General features: G+C 42.5%; 1 protein-coding gene across 1 annotated transcript; it reads left to right on the plus strand.

Annotated features, from left to right (window-relative positions):
- The first annotated feature begins 1,282 nt into the window (after positions 1-1,282).
- On the plus strand, positions 1,283-11,836 carry rrp12 (ribosomal RNA processing 12 homolog). Its single transcript, XM_040138813.1, has 34 exons — positions 1,283-1,539; positions 2,580-2,809; positions 3,069-3,152; positions 3,281-3,357; positions 3,468-3,573; positions 3,676-3,792; positions 3,903-4,041; positions 4,169-4,296; positions 4,387-4,485; positions 4,570-4,661; positions 4,775-4,886; positions 5,069-5,169; positions 5,272-5,386; positions 5,471-5,613; positions 5,715-5,836; positions 5,926-5,990; positions 6,107-6,269; positions 6,380-6,534; positions 6,734-6,801; positions 6,948-7,041; positions 7,133-7,291; positions 7,405-7,485; positions 7,572-7,677; positions 7,791-7,898; positions 7,990-8,147; positions 8,233-8,324; positions 9,320-9,475; positions 9,565-9,728; positions 9,866-9,976; positions 10,055-10,101; positions 10,230-10,308; positions 10,482-10,549; positions 10,644-10,726; positions 10,834-11,836. Exons 1-34 carry the CDS (start codon positions 1,401-1,403, stop codon positions 10,934-10,936), a joined length of 3,864 nt encoding a protein of 1,287 aa, XP_039994747.1. The 5' UTR covers positions 1,283-1,400; the 3' UTR covers positions 10,937-11,836.
- The last annotated feature ends 670 nt before the right edge of the window (positions 11,837-12,506 follow it).

Here is a 12,506-nt window from a genome sequence, read left to right on the forward strand (position 1 = left end):
TTTTAAGAATTCTGTCATGCGATTTGAGAAGTAGGCTAAGGATGGCACAAAACTCCAGAGAAAAAGCAAAATGTAAATATCAGTTTCCATACGTGTTGTTTGGTCATGTAACTATGTGCACACTACATTTTCAATTCACAAATGTTAATTCATAATGAAGAGACAGAATGTAACAAAGGCACCTTTCTAAAAGGTAATAAGAGATGATCAGTTTTGTTTTTTATTTCATCACTCCAAACAAGATACTGTAGTTTTGTGTACAATACGATGCTTCACTGTACTTCAATAACTTATCAATAAATATTATAAAGTTAAGGTCATTGTGTGCTCTCCTGATTCTTAGGCACCACAAGTCTCCACAGAAATGTTTTAAGTTAGAACTTAAACTAAAGCAATGGTTTCTGACAAGGGGGTTGGGGCCCCCGAAGGGGTCACAAGATAAATCTGGGGAATCACAAGATGGTTTAAGGGATAAGAAAGAAAGAGAAAAAAAAAAAAAAAAAAAATTATATATATATAGATATTTCTGTAACTCATATATTTTTTCTGGCTTTTCTTGGGTTCTTTTTTATTTTTTATTTCAAATCTTTCAAATTAAACAGTCTAAGACGGAAAAAGCCTGTAGAACTGCTGACAGCTCATGATCATATTATGGCCATAAATTGTGATGAGGGGTCTCAAGCAGAAACTTACCTTTTTAAGGGGTCAACGTTCTTTTGTCTGAGTATGAATTATGGTGAATAAGCAGGACTGGTTTTAATAGTATTACATTATGCGTCAAATTTATACAGCAGAATGGTGGTAAAAGAGGTGATTGACCCAAATCAAGGTTCACTTATTAGCCTTTTTCTGGAGCTTCCCATTGTATCAGACTCAGTCTTCATCCGTTTATTCAGTTGTCATGGCAAAAGACCTGTTGATATGCAAGCTCAGCAGCTGCAATGACCTCATCCATAGCACACTTACCTTTCTACCCTGGAAACAGCAGTTTTTACAGAGGAGTCCCGGCTCAAAGTCCACAACTGCTTTTCCCCCCGTTGCTTTCAGCGGCATCACACAGTCTTCATCGGCAGATAATGGCTGCACAAGTGTCACGAGGATGGATTTTTTTGAGTTCAGCAGCTGTTGAGTTGTTTTTTGTTTGTTTGTTTCTCTCTCTCTCTCTCTCTCTCTCTCTCTCTCTCTATATATATATATATATATATATATATATATATATATATATATATATATATATATATATGCGTGCTGTGTTGAGCTGTGGACAGCGCCCTCTACCAGCAAAACAACGCCAAGACCAGGCCAGACACGTGAGAACGCCCGTGACGTCACTTGTTCCGCGACAGACCTGCAGCTGCAACCGTAGAGTCCGGGTAACGTGACTGTTTTCAACCCCGAAAATGGTCAAATCGGGGAAACTTCGATCTGGGACAGGGTCGAAACTCAAACGGTGGAAGAAAGGACACAGTAGCGACTCAAACCCGCAGACGAGTCGTTTTCGGGAGGCTGCTAAAAGCCGCTTCTTCAGCCGACCCACCGGTAAGCCTCCCATTATACACGTGGGTCTCTGGCTAGTGGCTAACATTAGCTAAAGCATTAGCCATTTAACTTTTAACAGCCCTGGAAAACATTAATGTTGTGCCTTTAAATGAGTATCAGCAATCCCGGTGACGTGGTCGGCAGAACATGCAACTTTACATCTGTCTGTCTTTTCCCTGTAGTCGACCTTCAGTCAGAAAAGTTTTCGATTTTGAATTATCACTGCTGTGTGTGTGTGTGTGTGTGTGTGTGTGTGTGTGTGTGTGTGTGTGTGTGTGTGTGTGTGTGTGTGAGCGATGAGCCAAAGAGACACCTTATTGGACCCTGTGTTTAAATGATTGCTGATATCCTATAGGCAGCACCCTGATATAGACTGTCTAGACAATTATAGTACACATCTCCTGAGTATCTGGCCGGAGACACACGTTTAGTTCTGTTCAATCTGTACTCCAGCACGTTACGCTGAAGTAATAGTTCAGACTTTCAGCTGCAATTTGAGTGGTTACATCCACACATTGGGTGAACAGTGCAGGAAAATTACAGCTCTATTTTTACATGCGCTGACAGCCCACTCACCACCCCCAGTTGATGAGGACCAAACAAAAATGTCATCATATTGAATATTTGCTTGCAAATCCATTTCAGTCAATGACTGTTGGGAGAATACAATCCCCAGATCTCATCAGATAATTTGTAACCTCTTTGTTGATGCTCTTGTCAGTCCAGTTATTCCCTTTTTCTGGGGCTTATTGCTTTCAATCTGACCCCCAGCCTTAAAGCAACCTTAATACTGCAGGTCCACAAAAAGATTCCAGTCTTAATTTTAAAATCTGATGTGGTGGAGTACAAATCCAAAACCACAAAGAAAGGCTCTCTGTCCAAATATTTACCAGACAGAACTGTTAAATAGGCCAGAATAGACAAAGTTAAAATTATTTAATTTTACCAAACAAAATGGAAAAGGTAATAAAACTTACTTCGCTTTGACCCACAGGGAAGTCAGCTTAATGTAAAGGTGTATTTCTTCTTTTTTTCCACAGGGAAGAGTGATCTAACAGTCGATGCACTAAAGCTACACAATGAGCTGCAGGCAGGTCCGCTGGAGCTCAGTGCAGGCAGCCATAAAGACGCCTTTATGGAAGAGGAGCCAGATGCGGCGTTATCGGAAAGAACTTCAGGCACATTTCTCAGCGGCTTGTCGGACTGCTCCAACCTGACCTTCAGAAAGGTGCAGCGCTTCTGGGAGTCCAATTCAGCAGCTCACAAAGAGGTAGGAATTGCACTGAAGGCAGATCATTAATTCACAGCACCTCATTAATGAATAGTTTAATGGGATATTGTGAGTTGTGGGGTGTGTGAAAATGTCGCCCTTTTACATTAGGAGCAAAATCTAAAAAATTGAGGGTAGTGTTGAAAAGTTGTTTGACATTTCTAGGAGTTAATGCAAAGACATCAACTCTACTTACAAATTTATAAAAGATTTTGAGTGTCCCTGTAGCTGTAACATTGTCACCTGATGTCACTCACAGATCTGTGCAGTATTGGCAGCTGTTACTGAGGTGATCCGTGGTCAAGGAGGGAAAGAGACTGAAACAGAGTACTTTGCGGCTTTGGTAAGTTTAGCCTTTTTTTTTTTTTTAATGCTCACTAAGGCATTACCAAATAACTTGTGGTGTGCTGAAAAGTGATAGTGAACCTAGGTATTGTGTCTGAAAATGAACCATGCCTGTGCTATTCATAGATGACCACCCTGGAGGTTGTGGATTCAGCAGAGTCACAGGCTGCAGTGGCGTACCTCCTCAACCTGGTCATGAAACGGTTGGACTTAAACACCTTCTTCCTCCAAAACAAAAACCCCCATTCATGTCAAAGCTAATTAGATATGATTGGAAATGTTTGTCATCTGATTGGTGTTTTGCGTTCCCTAGGGTTCCTGCTCCGGTGCTCATCTCTAAGTTCTCGGACACCACAAAGGCACTGATGGACGTCATGTCTAAACAGGCCACGTCTGAGACTGCCTCTGCTCTTAGATGGGTCAGTAGATGTGTCTCTGCACCTGATTTTATCTTTATTGTTCCTTGTTGACAACTTCAGCAAAGATTGAGTTTCTCTGTTTTTTCCTTTTTGCAACTATAGATCCTGTCTTGCCTGGCCACTTTGTTGAGGAAGCAGGATGCATCTGTCTGGACTTATCCGTCCACTCTTCAGGCCTACCACGGCCTGCTCAGCTTCACAGTGCATAGCAAGCCTAAGGTTGGTCTCATCCTCCTCAGGAGTAATACATGTTGAATTCAACAATGAATGAGGCCATACAATCGTACAATTTTGTGCCATTTCATTTTGTGTCCACTTTTTCCTCTCAGGTCCGTAAATCGGCACATCAAGGTGTTTGCTCCATTCTCAGAGGTAGCGACTTCCTGTTTACAGATAATGCCCCAGCCCATCACCCTGCTGCAGCGACCACAGCCAAGTTCTGCATCAAAGAAATGGAGCACGCAGGAGGTAAAATACTGTGGTCATCGACATACTTTACTGAGGCATCCGTCCATACAACCCCAGTATTTACTGATTTGTTCTTATTGTAAAAAATACAGTAGCGAGTTGTAGTTTATTTCTTTTTACCCCTCAGGCAGCAAAGAGGACACCACCACGCTTCATGTGCTTGGTCTTCTAAAGGAGTTGATGGGGACGTTTCCTCTGGGAGCTGTCAAATCCTGTTGTGAAACTCTGCTGCGAGTGATGACACTCAGCCATGTGGTGAGAACACAAAAAACACTCATAGGTGCAGCCGGATAACCTTTGTTCATCCGCATCCACATGTAGTTTTTAATTTGTTTCTGGCTGTAGATGGTGACAGCGAGTGCCATGCAGGCCTTCCATAAGCTGTTCAGCGGGAAGCCGAATGCTTCGACCCTCTCACCAGAACTCAACGCACAGATCATCACGGTGAGAGAAAACGCATAAAACCAATGTGCCAAAGTCGTCGTGCAAAGTGTGGTGTGAAAACTCATCCCCATTTCCCATCCCCAGGCTCTGTATGACTACCTGCCCAGTGAGAACGACCTGCAGCCTGTGCTGGCCTGGCTCGCTGTCATGGAGAAAGCACACATTCATTTGGCGAGGTAATGAACTGTGTTTTCCTACAACAGCAAAATTCCTACTTGCATTCATTAGATTTGCGTGTTTTCTAGTCAGATTAGCTGTCAGTATTTTGATCAGCAGTCTCTATGTCCAGCTTGCAGAGTTCTCTGAGTTTGGGTCACCTCCCTCGCCTCTTCTCTGCCGCCATGTCCTGCCTGTTGTCGCCTCATACACAGGTGGTGTCTGCAGCCACCAACACGCTAAAGGTAAAGAAAGAATCCTCAGGACATCCATATTGATTAAGTCAAGTTGATAGAGGTGTTGTGATGTATTAAGGCTTGCTTGGCTCAGGGAATTTCTGGATTGTAATTGAATCTTTAAAGATGCATTCCAGACAGGGAAGTCTATTGATGATTTGTTTTATGTTTTTTTTTTTTTTTTCCCCCAGACTTTGTTGACTGAGTGTGTTGCCCCTTGCTTGGATGAAATGGGCATCATCACTGCCACAGCCTCTGCGGGAAATCCCTCTTACATCTGCAAAATGTTTCGGTAAGTTCCCTGAGCTAGTCTCACTCTTCCACTCTTGTTTGTAGAGGCTACGTGTAAATGCTGATCATGATAATTGTGCCCATGTGTGTGTATGTCTTCCAGTATCATAGAAGAAGGATTGTCTTATCGCTTCCATGCCTCCTGGCCGTTTGTGCTGCAGATCCTGGGCTGCTTCTATCGAGCTGCAGGGAAACAGGCTCACCCCATCATGACCAAGGTATAGTCATAAATCGCTGTCCACTGCTATGTGAGTAAGGAAAGGTAAAGGTTTGCCTGAGTCATTGTGTTGTGTGCTGGACAGTCTCTGCAGTCCCTGGCAGACCTGCGCTCCACTCCTCAGTTCCCCTTCAGTGGAGAGTTGGACCTGGCTATAGGAGGAGCTGTAGAGAGCATGGGGCCTGAAGTTGTGCTTGGTGCTGTGCCTCTCAACATCACTGGCTACAAGTAAGGACATATAAACACACAAACCCTGTGGAGCAGCATTTTTTTCACCATTGTTGTGGTTTAAGTGACTGGGGATTGTATTTTTTTTTCCCCCTCATCAGGGATGACTTGGAGTTCCCACGAAGCTGGCTGGTCCCGGTCATACGGGATCATGTGAAGAACACTCACCTTGGTTTCTTCAATTCTTATTTCCTCCCTCTGGCCTCTACGCTCAAGCAGAGAGGTAAACCAAATATGTGGTGCTCCACTTGACGGTGCGGTAACTGGGAGGGTGGATTTTCTTTCTCTGATGACTCTGTTCTTGTGTTGCAGCTGAAGAACTGGAGCAAGCAGGACAGAAACTGGAGGCTAAAGTCTACCAGACTTTACAGCTTCAGGTAGCTCAACAAGACTTAACTTGATAATTCACAGTATCGTAAGTAGAAAGACCCATCTAATGAGTTATTAAGATGTACGTGTCTGTGCTCTTTTTTTGTTCTTCTTTTTTTTCCAGATTTGGACCATGCTTCCTGGCTTCTGTACATGTCCCGTGGACCTGCTGGCATCCTTCAAAGGCATCGCCCGCACGCTCGGTATGGCTATTAATGAACGGCCAGACCTGAGACTCACAGTGTGCCAAGCTCTGCGCACTATCATCAACAAGAGCTGCTCCACAGGTAGGAGGACACACATGCGTAGCGAGAGAAAGACAACACATAACAAAACCGCTTTAGCTACTTTCTTTTGAATCAAGCCATACAAACACCTGTCTGCTTTATGTCTGCAGAAGAAGAAAAGGCTGAAGTGGGCCGCTTCTCTAAGAACTTCCTGCCCATCCTTTTCAACGTGTACAGCCAGCAGCCTGCGGCTGGAGAGTCCGGCACCTACAGGATGGCTGTGCTGGACACCATCAAACTCTACCTAACTGTCACTGAAACACAGGTCAGTTAAGTTCACCGGCGTTCTGCTGCACATGGGTCTCGTGTGGTTCGGTGATGAAGCCATTACTGTGATTGTGAGCACACAAACCACGCCTGGTCGTGTTTCATGCCGAACTTATCATTTTTGATCGGGCTGTCTGTCCAATCATAGGCCATATTTCTTGTGCTGGTGTATCGCTAATCAAAATGATCATCCTCAGATGATCTGCACTTTCCTGCAAAAAGCCACAGACAAACTGAGCAGCACAGAGACCAATGAGTTCACACGGTAGGACATGAATACAGATTTATTGCTATAGAATTTTGTCTGCCTTATCTGTTACTTATATATTTCAGAACACAAATAAATAAATATCAGTGTACTTACTCCCCTGTCTCTTTGCTTCTCTTTTTCTGGCTTTCTCTACCCCTCAGGCTGTCAATGATGGACCTTGTGGTTGCCATGGCTCCCTTTGTAGATGAGCTCACCATGACTAAAACCTTTGAGCTGATTAGGCCGTATTTGGAGGTAAGGGTGTACATGCTGTGCTGACTTCAAACCTACTGAACGTAAGTATATTTCTTGTTAACTTTGTGTCTGTTGGTAAATCTGTTTTCAGACTAAAGATCCAGGCATGCAGAAGAAGGCATACCGTGTGCTGGAGGAGATGTGCGGAGGAGAGAGAGATGAGTGTAGATCGTTTGTCGTGGCTAATCTGGAAAGACTCAAAGTCGTCCTGCTTGAGACCCTGAAAAATGCCTCTTCACCAGCAAAGAGGGTGAGACCACTGTGTAGAGGGAAATAAAATAAACCAGACATGAGATGGGATTGTATGTCTGGATTTACAGAGCTGTCTGATTGAATCCTCCTATTTGTGTTGCTTCTTCTCAGCCGAGACTCAAGTGTCTGATCCACATCGTGAAAAGGCTCAGCGAAGAACACAAAGACTTTATCACCGCACTGCTGCCGGAGGTACACACGCAAACAAGTGCCGGCAAACGCACAAACAGAGAGAGCACTGATGTGTTTCATTTTCATGATGATGTTCTCTATATCAGGTGATTATATGCACAAAGGAGGTGTCTGTTGGAGCTCGTAAGAACTCCTACAACTTGCTGGTGGAAATAGGAAACGCTTTTATTCGCTTCTGTGGGAACAGAAAAGGTAACACATTTCTCCTCCTCCTCCTATTGTGTGTGTGTGTGTGTGTGTGTGTGTGGACACAAGTGGACTGTGGAAGGTTTAAAATACAAATTGAGTATCTGTCTCTAATTCAGATGCCATGGAGCAGTATTTGGTGTTGGTGTATGCGGGACTCACAGGCTCTGTCACCATGATCACCTGTACAGTGTTGGCGCTAACTCGAATAGTGTTTGAGTATAAAGGTAGGCCTGCTGACTTTCAGCTATTTCCCATTGCTCTTTTAAATGCTTATATTTGTGGACTGGATTCAGTCTGGCGCCTTTTCTTTCCTAGACTCTATAGAGGTGACCACCATGGAGCAGCTGCTGCACAATGTTTGTCTGCTGCTGTCGTCTCGTACGAGAGAGATAGTCAAAGCAGCCCTAGGCTTCATGAAGGTCATCCTCTTCATCATGGACCCCAAGTCGCTGGCTTCACATGTCACTGTCATGGTACGCATCACACATTCTGGATACTGGGAGTCCAGTATTAAAGATATCCGTGCTCCCATTTAACAGAGTTCACTCTTGTGTTCAGATGGAGGGAATCGGGAACATCAACGATGATGTGAGGAGGCACTTCAGAACAAAACTGAAGAACATCTTCACTAAGTTCATCAGGAAGTTTGGGTAAGTTTTAGATTTACTTTATATTACTATAAATATCAACAGGACACCGTTCAGCTAGCTTGTGGCTCTGAGGGAGACAAGGCGGTATGTAATAACGCACTTACCCAGGTGTCGAACCCTGTTTTTTCTCAGAACAAGTGAAGAATTATTTAAAATGGGTAATCCCTTCTGTTTTTTTTTTTTTTTTTTGACACATCCACAGTGTCGGTAAATCACTTTTACTTCAACAAATAACAAGCAAAATTACTACATATCGACATTCTTAATTAAAATGGAATTTGTGCGAAAACATGTTTCGTAATTGCTTGCGTTCTTGGATGTGGATAGGCAATACGCAGTCTGAATAACAGCTGGCTTTCAGGTGATGCGCTGTATTCTCAAAAGAACCAACAGTTGAGTAATTTCTCTGCTGCTTTTGGATCTAGTATTTCATCATAATGCGTGCAGCTGGTTGTCTTTTTGGTTTGAATAATGTTAGTTTCTTTGCTACCAGTTAACCAGAACAGTATTGTTGTAAACACAGCTGATGAAAACACATTGTGGTACATTTACTAGAAGGAGATGTTAGCAGTAATAATGTCAGCATAGTAAATATATTCTAACATTGACAGAGGGGTTCTTTGATCAATAATGACACCAGCTGTTTGTCGAGATAAACTCAGCTGACTCCTCTTAAACTGTTTGGGCTGAAGATGAGATAGTTCTACATGTCCAAATTATTGTGTCATTCTTTTGTATCTCTACCATCTGTGATTTGAGCTGCATTCACCAAACTTTGATCAAGGTTTTTTTTTTGTTTTTGTTTTTTTTTTCTCCCTCCCTACCTCTATGGTCATATATTCAGACACTACTTGCATGCAGCCAGCTCCACACTGGATGTTTCAATGGTACCAGATATCTCCTCTGGGAAATTTTATATCACAGTTGCATTACTTCTGTATGTTACAGTGTCGTGAATTTTTGTGTATGTGTCTGATTTTCCACTGTGTTTCCAGTTTTGAGCTGGTGAAGAGCATGCTGCCTGCGGAACACCACAAAGTGCTCACAAACATCCGCAAGGCTGAAGCTCGCACAAAGAGACGGAAACAGGCCGCCCAGCAGCAGGACAACTCTGAGAGTGAAGAGGAGGCGCCTAAGACAAAGAGTGAAAGGTTAGACTGCTGCTCCCCACACATAAAGCTCTATCTTTCATACATTTACCCATCTCCTCGCTTATAACCTTTTGTCCTGTCCTTTCAAGCATTGAGGACATCCTTGCAGAGTCAGACAGTGATTTGTCAGAGGATGAAGGAAAGGTTCAGAAGAAAGCGGGCAAACAGCAGAAAGGACGGGCCTGGCTTAAAGAAGGAGAGGAAGATGACCCACTCAACTTCCTGGATCCCAAAGTTTCCCAGAGAGTTCTAGGTAACAGAGCATCCTTACTTTTTTCTTTTTTTTTTTTTTTTTTTTTTTGATAGTTGCTGCCAGCTTGAATGTTGACTTGCCAAGAAAAGAGCATGGTACATTCTGTGGCGTTAACACGAGTTTTTACTGTTTCTCAGCCACCAACCCAGAGCTGAAAAAGAGCACTAAGTTTGAGCATGGCTTTAAAGTGACCTCAGACGGACGGCTGATTATTAGAGAAGATGAAGAGGAAGACGTAAAAGACAAAGGTAAGAGGAATCCACTACTATCCTGTCCATTGCTTTGTCCGAACAGGCTGTGACAATAACCTCTTGCTATTCCCACAGATGAGGGAGAGATGAAAGATATTCTAGAGGAGGCTGGAGTCAAGAGTGTGAGTACTTACACACAGTATGTGACACAGGAATTATGTGGGGGGTTTTTTTGTTTCGTTTTTTGTTGTTGTTGTAGAGACATTTTATTTCTGTTCATTTATCATCTATGTTTTTTAATCACCCTCAGAAAAAGTTGCAGAAAAGGAAGTTCAAAGATGACAACATTGATGAGGATATGGACATTGAACCCCAGTTAAAATATAAAGGTATGATTAGTACCAAACATCCTGCTTAAAAGTACATGGTCAAAAAGGGATTATAGGTAAGGATTTGGCTTTAGGTTAACATCTTCAGGAGTTCTACCTGAGAGCAAAGCATCATGCTGATGACATGTTGGTCCATGAGGAATTCTGATTGTTTTGTTTTTTCCCTCACTCAGCCGGAGGCTCAGGAATCCACAGACCCCTTGGAGGCAGCCAAGAAGTCGGAGCTGATTACAAGTCAAAGGTGAGTCTGGCATCGTGCAGAAACGTACACTGCAGGAGTTGCTGGTTAGAAACTCTAATTCTGAGTGTCTGTTCTTTCATCCTACGTCTCCCAGAAAGGAAAAGGAGATGTGAAGAAAAAAGGAAAGCTTGATCCTTACGCTTACATCCCTCTGAAGAAGGCCCAACTCAATCGAAGGTATGAGCAACAAGTCACTGTAGAATTCTGTAAACGTCTCTGACAAGGAATTGATTTATTTAAAAGTGTCAGCCGCTAACGCGTTTTTATTCTTTGTGTGTTCACAGGAAGCGTGCCAAACTACAGGGCCAGTTCAAGGGCATGGTGAGAGGAGCCCAGAAGGGGGCGCTGTCGGGAAAGAGAATGCAGAAGAAAAAGAGGAAAGCCTGAAGAGCATACCTTATATAACTGAATGGACTTTAATAGCGGTGTGTGTGATGGCATGTTCATAAACACTTACTAAAATGTGGACACACACTTTGGATGTGTGTGTGTGGCTGTGTGTGTTTCTCACAGACTGTCATTGAAGTTGAAACCAGTTTGTTTTTAAACTGTTATCATCTTCCAAAGCTTTAGAAATGCTGCGGTTTGACATCATACAGCTTTCACCACAGTCAGTACTGAGTGACTGTGTGTGTATGTGTGTGAGTGTTCTGACATAAACATGTTGAATGTGCTCTCCCTGCCTTGATGGATTTTGACTGACCAAATGGAAAATCAGTTGGCTTTAGTCAAATAAACCACAGGACGCAAGTGTAATCCTTTGTGTATGCATCAGATAAAACTTTCCCTTTTTATAACATAAAGAATATAATTATGTGTTGGAATATGTAGACAGACATTAAGACTGTTATGAATACTCATTACTCATTAAGAGTAATGTGTGCCTTTGTTGTTGTGGTATCTGGTCTCTTGGGGGCACTGTAGACTTTGTAATTATTAACAGTGACTAAGGGGCATTCATGAATTCTTTTAAGTTGATTTAAATCATTAAAGCTGGTTTTATACTAAAAAGTGGAAAAAAAAAAAAAAAAACCCCATAATTTTCCATATCAGCAAACCACAGTTATCTCCAGCTGCAGTGAGAGATTTTCATGAGACTGTGCCTTGGACGCAGCTCCTTCCAGACACTGAGCAAGAAGCTGTAGGTTGTGGTGGTGGAGACTGACTTAACATACCATTAGCCTGGTGTGATTCATTTCCCCAGATGGACTGCAGCAAAATGAGTCATGAAGTGACAGACTGACCTCCTAATCGCACTCCTTTGTGTCTGAGCTCAGTGTTTCTGTGGGTTTGTTGGGGGGGGGGGGTTCAGGACATTCTCAGAACAGACATCATCGGCATTGCGGTTATCTTGTATGTGTATATACAGTCACTTCAAAAGGTACTCAGACCCATTCACTTTTTGCACACTCAGCTGCACTATAGATTTTATTTGAAATGGATCAAATTTACTTTTGTTTACTACACAAAACCCATGATGACAAAGTGAAAACATGTTTTTAGAAATTTGGCTTGAATAAGTTCCAAAGCCGCTGTTAGTGCACTGCGGGAAAACTGCAGTGGTTGTTTAAATGGGAAACAAGTGACAACAACGTTTATATCAGAGCAGTAATGTTTCCCAGAAATATGACTTTGAATAGACCTAAAAGCAATTGAAAATCTTAGAATTTAGTATCGATGCCGGCTTTCTATATAAATGTCATGGATAGATCATTAGACTGCATCAGAATTGTAATTAGTTTAATTAAATAACATTTCCTTAAAGAGGAACACAAAATGTTGCATCCTGCATTATGTCCAATTAACTAATAAATATGCCATTAGGTCTCTGCTGCAGTGTGCCCAATGTGTTTATCAACTGATTCATAATATGACTGTGCAAAAAAAAAAAGGTCCTCCTGAAATACTGAAATATATTTTTAGTAAGTATGAAAGAAATCACTGCCAGGTATCCCGT

This window comes from Xiphias gladius, chromosome 11, assembly GCF_016859285.1.
Source record: "Xiphias gladius isolate SHS-SW01 ecotype Sanya breed wild chromosome 11, ASM1685928v1, whole genome shotgun sequence".
In the NCBI taxonomy this organism is placed as follows: Eukaryota; Metazoa; Chordata; class Actinopteri; order Istiophoriformes; family Xiphiidae; genus Xiphias; species Xiphias gladius.